The 15,482-nt window shown below is 36.3% G+C and overlaps 1 protein-coding gene across 1 annotated transcript in view; it reads right to left on the bottom strand.

The window, feature by feature from the left end:
* NEBL (nebulette) overlaps window positions 1-15,482 on the bottom strand; it is an 83,231-nt gene that overhangs the window by 12,361 nt on the left and 55,388 nt on the right. The window contains exons 23-24 of the mRNA XM_088524331.1: window positions 12,467-12,559; window positions 10,550-10,678 (exon numbers count right to left, since the gene is read on the bottom strand). Of these exons, the coding sequence (XP_088380457.1) occupies window positions 10,550-10,678; window positions 12,467-12,559 (222 nt within the window). The remainder of the gene's footprint in view (window positions 1-10,549; window positions 10,679-12,466; window positions 12,560-15,482) is intronic.

Raw genomic sequence — 15,482 nt, 5'->3', positions numbered from 1 at the left:
TTACTTGTGAGTTATGCTGCTTTCATGGATGTCTGAACAACCAGGCTTGCTGCTCTCAGTGGTGCTCTGCCAGAAGCAGCAGTTTGTCTGAGTACTATCCATCACAGGAGTCAGTATTCGTTAGTAAATTGGAGTATCAAACTCAGATATAATTAGGTTGCTGAAATAACAACCTGAAAATGTGGCCTAATTCACACAGGGTGCTAATAAATATCTGCCATGTTCACTGACCTCATTAGAGCTGAAGCACACAACTACTTGGGGTCAGTGGTAAATTCAGAACAGTAGAACCTTAGGAAGTTTCGATAACCTACATTATAAAGATAAATCACAAATAAACTATGCGGTCTTCAAATCATTGAAAAAAAAAGGCTTCTGGGGAAAAAAAAAAAAACAGAATGAGTAATTCTGTATTTAAAATAACAAATATTAACTATTCATGACACAAAAAATCAAATAATGACTATGTTATCAAGATTAACTGCTAATATATTACAATGGATAAAATAAAATGATTTTAACTAAATTTCATTAGTGTCATGAATGAATAGAATAATAGATTGTTTTCAGTACCCTTTCTTATATTAGGATTTTCTAAAATCAGCTAACAATAATTAAGCCTAAATGAGTGTACCACCATGTAAGCTGAAGTAAATTATTGTGGGAAATGCAGAATTGTACAATTATAACTCTTACAGAAGTTTCATTATAAGAAATGAAAATTTGATTTTGAATGAAATTACAAAGAAAGATCACACATAGCTCTTTAGCGTATGTCAAAGAAAATGAGGACATTTTAAGAGTAATGACAAAAAAACAATGCAATGTGTTCATGACACATAGAGTCCTATATTTTATTCATTAATTTGTTTTTCTCTTAGAGGAAACTCTCTGTTCAGAGATTAAACATGATTTATGAAACCTTCACCTGTTCACAAATTTCTGATTCAGAATCAGTAACTAGGATTAGAAGAGAAAGGACTGCATTTTTGAAGCACAGTTTATAACAAATATTATAGGGGAGGGGATGTTGTCTGATTACTATCCATCACAGGAGTCAGTATTCATTAGTAAATTGGAGTATCAAACTCGGATATAATTAGGTTGCTGAAATAATAGGCTGGTTACTCATCATCTGGATTCTGAATATGATTTTTCTGACTATATTCTTAAAAATACAGGGTTTTCAACTCATCTCTACAGCCTCTAACATACACACTTCTACATATATGTACTACCATATATTATTTCTTAGGAATAGTTCTAGCAGTGCAAATATAAAGCAGATGTCCTTCTTCACTTTATATGGATTACAGCAGCAACTGCTATAATATTATACTGGAATTATTGTTCACTGTCAACCAAAGAGTCCAAAGAGTTTAGCCTATGTATCTATAAGCAGGAAGTGCATCATGACATTTATATGTGTGTCCCCATTTCTCTTACCATTATTGCAACTGGGATAAAACATATCACACAGCCTTCTGCTTTGGAGTCCCAACTCTGAGTTGCAGCACGCATTTAGTGGCAGGGACACAACGGATCCTATCACAAACTGACTTTTCTGGCTGACACTCCACCTGAACCACAGCGTATGTTAGCCTTCTTGTCCCGGCATGCCACACCACATTCTTTTGCTTATGGAGGCACAAAAAGGCTGAACGTCAGCCTGAGGCATCCTAGATCCTGGTGGGGCTACGGTGCAGAAAGCTGCAATTCTGTCCTACACTGTGAACAGGCAGGCTCTAGGCTTTCTCACAAATGAAAACAGTCTGTAAAATGATGGTTATGTTAACATTCTGCACTACCAACACCCTCTCAATTACAACTTGAACTCAGGTTCATTTGCTGAACATCAACTGTTGTCCACTTACACTAAAGAACCCTAACCCTTTTTTAAAGGAAGCTGTCTGATTTCTATACAGCTATTTATCTACATAGTGGGTATAACCAATCTGAGCAATGCTGGAAGTACAGGATGAATCCAGATCTAAAAAATGATTGTATATAATTTTACTGGAGATACTTTTTATCTGATGGACATAAAATCCTCTGAAGAGTATCTGAAGCTGCTAGACAGGACCACATGGAAAAACTGAAACAATTACTTGGCAAGAGAGCCACTAACACTTCAGCTGTTGAATCTCCCTTCCACCTTCTGCTTATCAGCGGTCTACAGGAAAGGTGAGCATCAGACTGTGGCAACCAGCGGGGCAAAGAGGAGGAGGATCCCCTGAACTGCTGCCATGCCACAGAGGCTGCAAATGGAACGTGTCTTGGAGCCGTCTTCCCCAGGGTGCGTGGCAGTTGGCTTTTTATGCTGCAAGATCTCATCAGTGCGGGGAAGAAGTGCAGGAATCAAATACAAACCAAGGGAGTCGAGGTGTTCTGTGAAGGGTAAAATGTAAAGTCCTCCCTGGAATGTTAACTCCGCGATGATATACTGAGCAAAAAATGTGCTTTCAGCTGAATCACAATTTATATCTGCATGTATTACAAGCAATGTGGGATACTTAATTTTATTCTCAAAGCCCTAAATTAAACCTCACACAATGTTTAACTGAATGTAAAATCTGATGTGGCTTTAGAGTTACATACAAAGTTTCAGGTTTTACACTACAAAACAAAAGTTTTTAGACAGTTCATATTTTTTTTTGTAGTGGAAGAAAATGCAATCTAGTTTTCTGGACTCATTTCTCTCATTTTTTTGCACCCAGTAAAAGCAGAGACATAAGAGTCTGACACTCCAGACTAAGACAGGAAGCTTTTAGCTAAAACTGCCAGGATAATACATAGAAGCAGTCCCATTGCCACCATTCTGGATTCCTAGACAGAAGGATGTCTTAAAAGGCTGAAATGGATTATTCAGAGAGGGTTAAATTATCTAAACACTGTCAGAGATCATTTCACAAAATCTTATTTGCGAGTTAGCACATGTGTAAAGGACACATCCAACCTGTTTCTAATAAAAATCTGAACTTTCACAACTAACTTTGCATTTAATTTCCTTTTTTACCTCAAATCTAAAATCAGAAAAGTATCACTTTTCCAACACCAGGAAACTTACCACTGTTTTCATAAAGTCTTCTGCCTGTAATGTGATTATTTTTGATCAGAAACAAAAATCACTCCTTTTCGAACATTAGAAATAGCTGCAAGACAACAGGCAGAAACTGAAAGGGCAAAACATCCTCCTCTTCAGTGAAACATAGAATCATAGAATCATAGAATGATTCTAAGGTTGGAAGGGACCTCTAGAGGTCATCTAGTCCAATTCCCCTGCACACACAGGGTCACCTAGAGCACGTGGCACAGGACTGCGTCCAAGCGGATTTTGAAGATCTCCAGAGAAGGAGACTCCACAACCTCTCTGGGCAGCCTGTTCCAGTGCTCTGTCGCCCTCACTGTTAAAACATTTTTCCTTAAGTTCCTGTGAAACTTTTGATGCTTCAGTTTGTGGCCATTATCTCTAGTTCTGTCAGTGGCCGCCAGTGAAAAGAGGCCAGCACCATCCTCCTCGCTGCCTCCCTTGAGGTACTTATAGACGCTGACCAGGTCCCCTCTCAGCCTTCTCTTCTCCAGGCTGAACAGACCCAGCTCTCTCAGCCTCTCCTCATATGGCAGATGTTCCAGGCCCCTGATCATCCTTGTAGCCCTGCACTGGACTCTCTCCAGCAGCTCCACATCCCTCTTGTACTGTGAAGCCCAGAACTGGACACAATACTCCAGATGTGGCCTCACCAGGGCTGAGTAGAGGGGCAGGATCTCCTTCAAACATACAGGTTTGAAGGAGAAGGAGCTCTGTCTTGCTGCCTGAACAAGCACTCACTTTCCTTTTCAGATATAACATCATTACAGCAAACCTTTATAAAGGAAAGTTGTCCTGACAAATCTATTCTGGAGAATGGAAGACCAGGAATCAGCAATTTTGAAGGAGCATAAATTCTCTAAACAAGGGGAATTGATTAGCCTAAATAATTTGTGGTACTAGATAGGTGCTAAATAGATAAGAAGCAGTTGTCTACACATTAAATTAGTTCAGAAGAGTACCTGGTTTAGTTCAAAAATATTACAATAGTTTATGGAAGAGGTATTTATAGTTTGATGCCAAGCATTCGTACCACAATATACACTTAAAATAAAACTATCATGCCAAGATGAAAAGGCATGAAGTTTTACCATGATGCTGTTCAGTAAAAAGACCATGTCCTCCATACATTAGCTTTCAGGCTGGCAAATCTGCTGGGGGCTTACATGTAAAAGAAGCAAAAGCAAAGCACCATCTAGTCTGAAATAAAAATAAAAATTCAGAAACAGATGTAAGAGCTGGTGGATAAGAAACCAAGAGGGAGTACACAGAGTTCTGTTTTGATATGTTCAGTCTTTTGTGACAGTGCAGACTGGTGATACACTTAAAAGGGGACAAGAAATCTGCAAAAGCCAGTGAAGTTCTTCCTGTGAAATCTACAATCCCTCTTCCTCCAAATGGCATATTTGATTACTGGACTTTAGGGAAAAGTGTTACAGGAAACAGAATTCAGCTTCCTAACATAAAAGACCCTTTCTTCCTTGGCTGCTAGAGTAGAAAATATAACTGCTGTGTCATTCTGCTTGACCTCCTAAAATGATAGCTCTCAGAAGCTGAATATGAAGATGAGTGAAGGATTTTAGCCCTGCACTCCTGTCAGATGCACCTGGAAATGGAAGACAGATCTCTCCATTACAATCTAAAGAGCAGTGGGAGATTATTTCTTTCATTTTTGTTTGACGTGTCTTTTACTAACGGTGAGTATTTCCATACTCAAAAAAAAATCTTCCCGTAAAAAATGAGGAGAGAGAAAGGAAGGTATCCAGATTCTGATTTCTTTCCTCCTCTTGTATCTACTTGTACAACAGAAGAGTATTGCTACAATCCCATGCTAAGCAGACTCCATATACGAGGGAACATCTCTGTAAATCCAGTGAGAGAGAACAGATGTTTTTCCTCCATTTCACCTTACTAATCTGGTTTCTGACCAAACAAACCCGGAGCAGAAGCAGCAGCACAGTTCCTGATTGTAGCAGTTTCTGCGATATATGTAGAAAGGCTACTGAGGTCTGAGGAAAATCCTACAAACAAATATTTTAAACACAGATGTTGTGTGCTCGGGGAAGGGAAGTTCTCCCTGAAACTCTCCTAGTGTCAAAGACAAGCTGCAAAACACCTTGCAGGAGCTGGCACACAGCGCAGGCCTGTTACAAGTGGCATCTAATAATACATAGGGCCTACATTTGCTCCTACATTTGCAGGGCTCAGCCTGCAGTTCAAACAACAGCAGTCTACAGCAGGTCTACAACAGGTAACTGCCTTAACAGGAAATGGAGAAGGATAACCCTCGGAGTCTGGACAAAATGAGAGATAGGAGAGCAGTAGGTTCAGCAACTCTGAAACCTTTCTTCATCAGAAAGTTCATGATACATGAGGAGGACATGCATACGTGATGATGGGAAGATTAAAGAAAGATTTTGTTTCTCTCATATGTTTGGGCACAAGGGGAGAGATGAAAGGACTGATGGTTTCTCATTGACTTTACTTCAACTCCCAACTATATAAAGATCTCAAAACATTAAATATTCTTATCCCACAGGATAAGTATTCTGTGATACTGTATGTTCTGAAGACTTCATATACATTGGAGTCAAGTTGCTTCTAACCCATTTCCAATACTTTCCCTCCAAAGTTTTTTGCAGTAGCATTCTCTAAATCTGACCAAAATTAATTAGGGAACAAGTAATCAATGAGTAGATTAGTATCTATGAAATAGCTAACAAAAAGTTTTACTTTTCTCATAGAAAAATAAAATTATCTTTAAGGTTGATAATAAGAAAGATAAAGATTTAAAAAACATTAAAGTATCCATGTTTTGTTGAAATTTGTCTATTTGGATGTGTCAGAGAAAGGAGGTAGCTTCCAAGGAAAAGTAAGAGACTCAAATGTTAGATGCAGACCCTTTTCATTAGGCTAAAGAAAGGAAGACCCTAGAAAAGAAAGAAGAAAATAAAGAAAAGAAAATAAAGTTTAAAAGCAAAAGGGGAGAAAATCAACCAAAAAGATTTAAACTAAAAGGAGAAAAAAAGGCCAAAGAGGGAAAAAAAAAAAAAAAAACTAGTTGAATTAGTCTAATGCAAGATGATCACTAAGATCATTTTCGATCATTTAGAGGGCTTCAGACTGAAAACAAACTTGGTAATATTTAAATAAAGCCCTGCTGATATAAATCAAAGAAAAATAGGAAAGAGATAAACAGAAAGTCCCACAGAGATATAATAAATTGAAAGATAATTAAAATCTGTGTGAAGGAAGAATATTGCAGAGTAAAGTGAAAACATTCTGCTGTTGAAAGAGGATGGAAGGAAAAGCATAAAAAGACTTTGATAACTAAAACAAAGGGAGGAACCTTAAGGTTCGAGGAAGCGTAATGAAAACAAAAGGTAGACATGAATTGTTGCACAATAAAAGAACAGGGAAAGAGAGAGAAAGAATAACAACGAAGTGAGGATAATAGTGAAACTCTTCCAATATTCATGGGCCTTCCTATTCTAAACATCGAAGGCATCTTCAAAATGAGGCAAAGACTGATGCAAAATGGAAGCAACCAGAGTAATGGTATTGTTAGGCTACTCAGATCTACCACTGCATGAATGTGCGGTCACTTCTCTAACCTTAATGGTAAACCTAGAACCTGTTTTATTAGTAGCTGAGTGTCCCCTGGAGACAGATGATGATGTAGGTCAACTCTTAATGGCAAGTTTCTATTGTCTAAAAGGCTTAAATTGCTTGACATTTTAATCCTAAACCACAATTTCATCTGGCTGTAATATTTGGTTTCTTTGTTACTTACAATGGGCTTGAAGAAAAACACGAACTAATCATGAATGTTTGCTTGTAGCCTTCACTTTACTTTGCCATTCTTTGTCTATAACTGCACACACATGCCTCTGAGCAATTGAGCAAGACTAGCACTAGATCATACAGCACATATTCATTTCAGCCCACCACACATTAACATTCCAGTGCTAGCACTACTTTAGTCTCCAAAGATATGACTTTTTTACTAAAAAAGTCTCTAAGTCTCTAAACAGTCTCCAATATTGTTCTGAACTTATGCTACTTTCAAGCATTTTTACTCTGACTTTGGGGTAACAGAACTAGACAAAACAGTCTTGAGACATGGAGGGAGCTGAATGCGATTTTCATGTATTGACCTAGCTTGCCAGTAAGAGATAGTGGATTCATTGTTATTTTGAGTCCTTAAAATAATAGAATATATCTTTCCAAAAATATATGCATCAGCACATCTTCTGAGAAAAACTCTACAATCTGTCAACAAAGAAACCCAAATAGGAGATGGCTGTGTTGCCTTCTGTCATTAGAAATCAAAACTCCATAAATAGATGCAAATCTGAGAGACACATAAAAGCAACTGCCTCCTCTATAAAGTAGACGGTTGAAATATAAGTACAATTGTTGAAAATAATGCCAGACTGAAATATGAGTTGGGTCATATGGTCTTCTCCTGGTGGCCTGAATGCAGACAACCAGGACAAGATGTTACATGCTGGGAGAGGAAGCAGAGCAAGATGGTAAGTGTGGTAAGAACTGGCAGGAAACACGGTGTGTATGGCAGCACAGAAAATCAGGAGAGAGAAAGAAACTTTATAATGAAACCTTTAGAAAATGGTTGAATTGAAAGCAAATAAATAATCTCTTGTCTTGTTACTTTTCTTCCTACAGTATTCTTTCAAGGAAGGACTTGACCAGTTTAAATAAATAGAAATTGATCTAATTCCCATATATCTCCATTTCTTCTCATTCAAATAATCTGATTTTGCCAAAAATGACTGAATATCTTCATGCCTGTGAAGCTGTAACCCCAGTGTAAAAAACAATATGGAAAGAGAGAAATTGTTAGTTTCTCTTCCTCCTTAGCCAGGCTGAAAACAACTGTTTGAACAATAGCTGAAAATTTTACAAAAACTATTAATGTGACACACAAATGTTCCTAGGAAGTGCTAAAGGATGTCTTACAGGTAAAAAGGGAATCTTTGTTAGGCCAACAATTAATTACAAAGAATGTAGGTGATGAGCTTTTACCTTATCACCTAAAATAGTGGCCAGGAAATCATATAATAATAGGAAAGTATAACAAAGAACCAGAGAAGCCTCCTTATGATGTTGCTGTCAAAATTCCTCCAGGACAACAGAGGCAGTTATTTAGATTTAAGAAAAGCCTTTGGCATCAGGTTTATGATGAAGCTCTAGTTAAGAAGCCAGAAAACGACTGGAAGAAGTACCTAAGAAAAAAACAGTAGCCGTGCCAGTGGGTTGGTAAAGACTTGTGTTCTTGGTCAAAAAGTCAATAACATCTTACAGAATAAATTTGCAATAGGACAATTTAGAAGCTGCTGAAATATATGAATTAGGCCAAAGATGTTAGGCCAACTTAGATGTTGTGAAATTGGTTGGAGGTCTCCAGTCATATTTCATATTGGTGCACCATTGGATTGAGCAATCACCAGTGAGAAGCACTGCAAGACCTAAAAGTACAAACTCAGTGAGAAACAGCAGTGAAATCTCAGCAAAATTAGCTTGGCTCTCATTTACTGTGGTGCACCTTAACAGACACTCCTTAAAGGTCAAGGGCCTAGTCATCCTTTGGCTATGCAACAAATGAGATTGTGGATGAAATGCTGCTTTGAAAAAAGTTGATAACTGTGACCAAAGACACTATCTTCTGCTGTCTGTTTCGGAGTATGTTCACAGCAATGGACATCTTGGTATCATTCTTGTAAATAATCAGAATTTTGTTAAAGTACTTAGCTCTGGCATTTTTTTCTCTCCTGCAAGGGAAACGGTCTGCAAGCTCTCAGACATTGGTTAACCAGTTGGGCCAAGAAAGGAAACAGTATCTTGCTAAAACATGTTGACCTTGGCAAGGATCTATTTCACACTTCACCATGACAATAGATTTAAAAAGAGACACAGAAAGCAAGCTTGCTGATGCCAACAAAACCAGCAAAATAAAGCCCATTTCCTACTCTCAGTATGGCAAGTAATAAAAAATATCTGTTAACAATCAAATCAAGCTCACAGAGGAGTGTTAAAATGCCTTGGAGGAGAGCCTGAAAAGACCAGGATAGATATTTAGGGACAACATGCCATAGACTGAGAAACCTATGTTGCATCAAGGCAGAGAGACTCATAAATGCATGTTTTTGCAATAATCTCTTCAAAGAGTTTGGAATAAAGTTAAAATATCAAATAAAGATGAACAGACAGGATATAAGGGATTTCACTTTAGTCAAGGACACGGATATTAGGTCAGAGCCAGAGCTCTTCAATCCGAACACTCTTCCTCACCTTTTCTATAACCAGAGCTGTTTGAATGTACCTGCACAGTATATAACACAATGTTGATTCCCTGAACACTAGCAAACATAGTAAAATACAACTCTGGTGACTGGAAGGATGTAAACAGCAGTCTACAATTAAACTGTCATAAAATATTTTTAAAGCACAGGTAATCCAAGCATCTCAGGTAACTAAACAGTAGCTGTATCTTTACTCGGACCTCTTCTAAAACACACACATAGAAATACACACACAAAACCACATTGGTAACTTTTTGACTTTTTGGTTGAATTTCTCGATGCACATTCTTCAAGAATTAAGAAGCAGAGGTCACATCACTAGTTCTTATTTTTATTATATTTACATCACAATATTTTTGGACATTCACATTCCACAAGTTGTGTAATACATGTTTCAATTCCCCTGGGATGACTAGAACCATTATTCATCATTCTCATAATTTTTGTCCTAATCTATTGCATCAGAAAGATGCAAGACATGGCTTTGTATCTGGGAAAGTAGGTTTGCCAAAATATCCTTATATTAATAGATATAAATTAATATCGTAAGCTATATCATCTTCCCGGTTGAATACTAGCTCTGGTTTCTAACTGTTGAGAGTATGTGAAACTTTCTCTATGTTAGAAATTCCCTAATCTTTCTTATTGATTCACTTTTTCTTTTAGGGTGAAAACCAAAAGCTTCAAGCATCTGCAACATTTAATATGGGAAGTACTTCCATCACTCAGACACTACTATATGGCTATTATCTCACTGAACATCAGGTAAATTTAAATTTCCCATCTGGAATCTTTTTTTTTCAGTTATACTGTGTCTCTCAACATGAGAAAAATAGATTAATGTAAGTTTTGCAAAAACACAAAGCACTTTCATTTAATCACTGTGAACTTGAGTTAGTAGTGCTTTTAGTCCGACACTATTCCCAAGATAGTGAAAAATAATACAGAAAATAACATAATGGCATACAAAAAAACTGTCAAGACTTGAGAATTTGCTTTGCCTTTAATCAACTGGTACAATAACTTACATAGGTTCTAATGACTTGTGACTATATAAGGATATTTGAGTTAATACAGGCTTGTGGTCACAACACACTGTGAGGGTGTTATTAGCAAAAAGGGTGGGAACAGGGGGTACCTCCTTCATCAGATGGCCTTGTTATATCACTGCAGTAAGAAAAGGTAGGATTCGTATCAGAACCATCTGATTTATCGTCTCCCAAGCTGGTAGAGTGTAAATACTGCTTACTGTAACGGCTTGCTCTTTCTACAACGGCATGAAGAAAGAGTATCACAGTAAACACATGACAGAAGCAGAAGAAGAAAAAGACTAACTGCACACATTGATATTAACACATTCATAGGTTTAAAATGAAGATCCAAATTTGAACACTTGGTTCAAAAGGTTGCTTTAAACTTTGTCCTCTGCTTTAAAAGAGTAGCAGAGGTGGAAGGTAAGCTAGAAATATTTAAGAAGAAATGGGATGAAGATGAAGCAGAGAAGTATCTCCCATGGAAAATCTAAATGTTTCCTTATCCTGACACATACATAATTCTCCTGAACAGAAGAGTGGCAATGAATGTCAGTTGCAACTGACTTTTTAATATTATTCAATAATAAGTCATCTGTGATCACATGATTAACTCTCCTGAAGAAAATTTATTCCTCCATATTATTTCTAAACCTTGCTCACTGGATGATTATTTTCCTTACTACAATTAAGGTTGTGTAAAATATTTGCGTCATAAAAAAATTGAGATTTATAACTTAAAGATAAATTTGTTCAAGTCTGAAATCAATTCCAAATATTTCCGGCTAGTATGTTTCCTTTAGTAATTTTAAAGCTCCGTCCATTCAGACACAGAAGTGACAGCAAAACTGAGCCTACTTTTCTCAAGAAGATGCATATAGATGTATGAGACATACATACATATGAAACAATAGAAGTATTTAAGAAATACAAAGACCTCAAATACAGTTCATGTAGCTAGAAAATTTTAAAGGAAAATTATGTATATCTAGGATATACACATCTTAAAAAAACTTTTACTTTACTGTCATTATTCTAGTAATATAAAAGTCCTTTGAATTCAAGGAAAAGTCTGGCCACGAATTAGGATCATATCCAGGGCCTTTGGCATCCTTCCACTGACCTCAGAGAACACTAGAATGGCCTTTGGGTAATTAATGGATAGGACAGGATTCAAAAATAAGAACACCATAGGAAAAAAAAAAATAAGTAAATCATTTTAACAGGATATGCTTTAATGCATATTCTCAAAGAAGAGCGAAAACGAATTCTTGACATCATAATGTCAATAGAAAAACTACTACTGGCTTCAGTAAAATCGGAATTTTATCCTGTAATTCCCAAGGCTTTCAGTGTGCTGGGACTAATTTGCAAATTTGCTCTTAGTTTGATTTAAAGAATAACAAAATGCACTTTCCAAAGTTTCTCTGCTTGCCTTTGCCATGCATAGCAAAGACAATATGTAGGCAAAATTTGGTACTCAAAATAAATATTTCAGTAAAAAAAATCAAAAAAGCTTTTTGAACTAAAATATTATTGTCTACTATTACATTAACTACTCCCTTTTTCTACCTATCCGTAAATTATGAATGCCTGGAAAGATACCAGCAATAGCATAAGTCAAAATATCATGTGCCAGATAAGCTAAATTTGCACAGACAAGCAATGAATTTTATAAATAAACCATTTTCTTGATCTCTGAAATTTTAGTAAGGTTTAGCTATTTGAAAAGTCTAATTATAATGAAGGCAAAGGAGGTTAATGCTTTTTAAAGACTGACTATTTCTAACTAGCACAAGTAAATCTTGTTTAGGATAAAATTTCTTTTGGTTCTTTCTTGTCTGTACATGCAAGTACACGCTGAAGTTTCTATAAAACACTGCTTTTAAAATATTACAGTTTTAAATATATGAATACATACATATAAAACATGTCTGTCATATGGGCCTAAAAATATACAGTATCAACTTTATTTTATAAACATAAAATGCTAATTTGGGGGAAAGTCACGATATAATCAATACCAGAAAGCATATGCAGACTTCTAGACTGAATATTGTCCTCCAGAGGATCAATGTCGAAGATGGAGCCAGGATCTGTGCGCCAAATTTTTAGATCTTTTCCCATAGCACAGAAAATGATAAGACAGACGAACAACAACAGAAGTAAAAGCATGAAAGAAATGAGTTTAACAATTTTCCTTACATAGTAATAAACTAAAACATCTAAATATTCACCTGAGAGGACCAGAAAGCATTAAAGGAGCTTGTGGCATTCACATTAAGTACTAACATCATTTTAAGGAGACTTTTCTCAATTTTTATTTTTGTTTTGCTAAAAATAACTGTATTTTTTTTAAAGTCTAAATAAACAGAAACAAGTTAAATAACATGTGAGAGTATTCTTTTTCACTAGCAGAACCAAAATCGTTAGAGATACAGAATGATTCCCCTAGCCCACCACCAACACAGGCACTTGGGGTGAGATTCTTACTCCACACTGGTATCAGCAGTACAGCTCATGTAGTCACTATAGGTCCTTCTCTGCATACAGTGGAGAGTCGGCCTAATCTGCAGAACCAGGGCCAGAATTCATCTTATTCTAAACCAAACTTCTGAAAGTTGCTAAATTCATTTAAAACTCAAAAGCATATATCCTCTTTAATCAATACAAAATAGAAAATATAAAAATGGACATGGCGATAAAGTCAGCCATAGAAATCTGTACTGTAGACATGTTAAGCTATGTAATAGTATCTCATAAATTCACATGTCTGAACCAGATAATGATAGAAGAAACCATAAAAAATAATTAATTACATATCCAAGTTCATATTATGAACACAGTATAAATATGAATACAATTTTAACTATGCTTATAATAATTTTTTTAGAAAACAATTGATGTACACGCTAAAAAGTCTTACAACACATGCATAATCAGCTACAGAGAGACTTTTTGATCTCTCTTGATCTCTTTGATATCTACTTGATGTAGTACAAAAAGCTGTACTATATATAATACTCATATCCGCTATGTCTAAAAACATAATCATTTAATCTCCCCAAACCAGTTTAAAATAGAACCTTGATGTAAAGTGAAATCAGCTTAAGCATAAATCCATCAGATTCCACCCTTCTACTGGTCACTTGCTTCACAAGCAGTCCTGTCTTCAAGATTTACCCCATAAATTGGAGGTGAGAAAAATAATTGTCTTCCCAACTTTGTCCTTCTGTTGGTTTGAGTGGTACCAAGCTAAAGGATAGGTTGGGTAGGTAAAGCAGGACTATGGGGAACCAAATATGTTGTGCTTCAAATGACTGATTGCCTGGAGGCAATGGAAAGAACAGACATAGCTAATAAAACAAATCCCACAGCTTTAGAATAGATTCAATGTATGCACACTATGTGTTATCTACTGCAACTCCCATCAGTGCTAACTCTTACTTGACAGGACGAATAAAAGCCAACATACAGTCTTTTGATAAACTATGTGTTAGTCCTAACAGTGATAAATTATGCAGCTATGTGAAGCACTGGCAGACACGAGAAGGGTGAAGAGACTGGTAGATTCCCAGCTTTTCCTGTTTAATCATACACTAGTAGGTGAAAAAAAGTAACAAATATGGCTTCACAGGAGCATTAGTACAGTTACCATGAGTTCGTATCGATTTTACTATCCTGGTAATCAATCAGTTTTAAAATCCTGTTAACTTATGCCAATTTAAAATATCTTTAAACTCATGTGAGAATCATGGAGGTTCTTTAAATCACAAATCCAAAGCTCAATCTGAATTAATCTTGATGGCTTTAAAATGTACTACCATAGTTAAAACCAGTGCCTACTTTTCAGAGCAGAGACATTAATTTTAGTAATCAGGCATTTGAAAACGTTATTACAGCTTCACTGATTATACTTTTAAAACCCACCAGATGGATTCTAACAGAGAAGTTCTTTTTCCTAAACGGTTGAACATTTATCAGCTAGGAAAAACCCCAAGAGAGTCATAGTTTTTTTTAGTCTGTGATTTTTTTTCTTGGCTGCCAAGGACATTCCATGAACAGGCAGATCACTGCTTTTTTATTTTATTTTTTTAAACAAGCAGATATTATAACTGCAGTTCACTCTGAAAAAGCTTTAGCTGAAATATTACAGGATATCAGGCTCTCATGTATGTCATGGCCTATTTCCTTTAAATAATTGCTCTATTTTTGCTCTTTGGTGGGGAAAGGGAGTTAATAGAACCTTGTGCATTTTGAATCTTTACTGAAGTATTTTAGATTGACACAAATTTCTCTCCAAGAGATGTTCTTAATCCCAGTATGTTTGTGCTAGCAATCCTTCACAGTTATTGGACACAGGATTGCACACAGGACTACAGTACGTGTGCAACGCACCATAGCCTAGGAGGTTTGAAATGTGCACTGATAAGCATATTGCAAACGGCATATTAAACTCTAATTTCACAGGAGCCCCTTTATCCCTATTTGACTGCACCACCTCTATCAACAGAAGGGATCTATTTATTAAAGTATATGGGTCTCTACAGACAACAACTTATCTGAAAAATTAATTGCCCTAAGATCCAGAACGCATGACCTTCTGATACTTTCATGGTCTTAAATGCTAAAATAACTTCCCTGGGCAGAACTCGCTAAACATTCTATTTTTGTGAAATTCTCTTTAAGGATCTGGCAGCAGACATGTAAAAGGACAAAGTGCACAAGAAAATTAATATACTTATTTATATTAATGGCAGATAGCATAAAGAATAATGACCACAAATTGTCTCAAGAAAGATTAGGATAGGTCTCAGGAAACAAAATTGCTAGGAAATAAAAATACTGAGAAGCTGGAACAAGGGGTGGCGCCTCATTTGGAAGATATCTGCCAGGAATAATAGAGACGTAGCTAATCTTGTTTTAGGCAGGAGCGTGAACTATGAGACACACAGTTTGGTCTATTCCACCTGTCCAGCATGTAATTTCTATGAATTTTTGATAGGCACTCTTAAAGTCAACTCCTGTTATTGTTAAAAT

The sequence above is a fragment of the Tinamus guttatus genome, unplaced genomic scaffold, assembly GCF_059628265.1.
Source record: "Tinamus guttatus ecotype Peru unplaced genomic scaffold, ASM5962826v1 Tinamus_guttatus_pri_ptg000209l, whole genome shotgun sequence".
NCBI classification, from domain to species: domain Eukaryota; kingdom Metazoa; phylum Chordata; class Aves; order Tinamiformes; family Tinamidae; genus Tinamus; species Tinamus guttatus.
The sequence above is the reverse complement of the archived record's forward strand: the minus strand, read 5'-3'. Positions and strand labels throughout refer to the sequence as shown.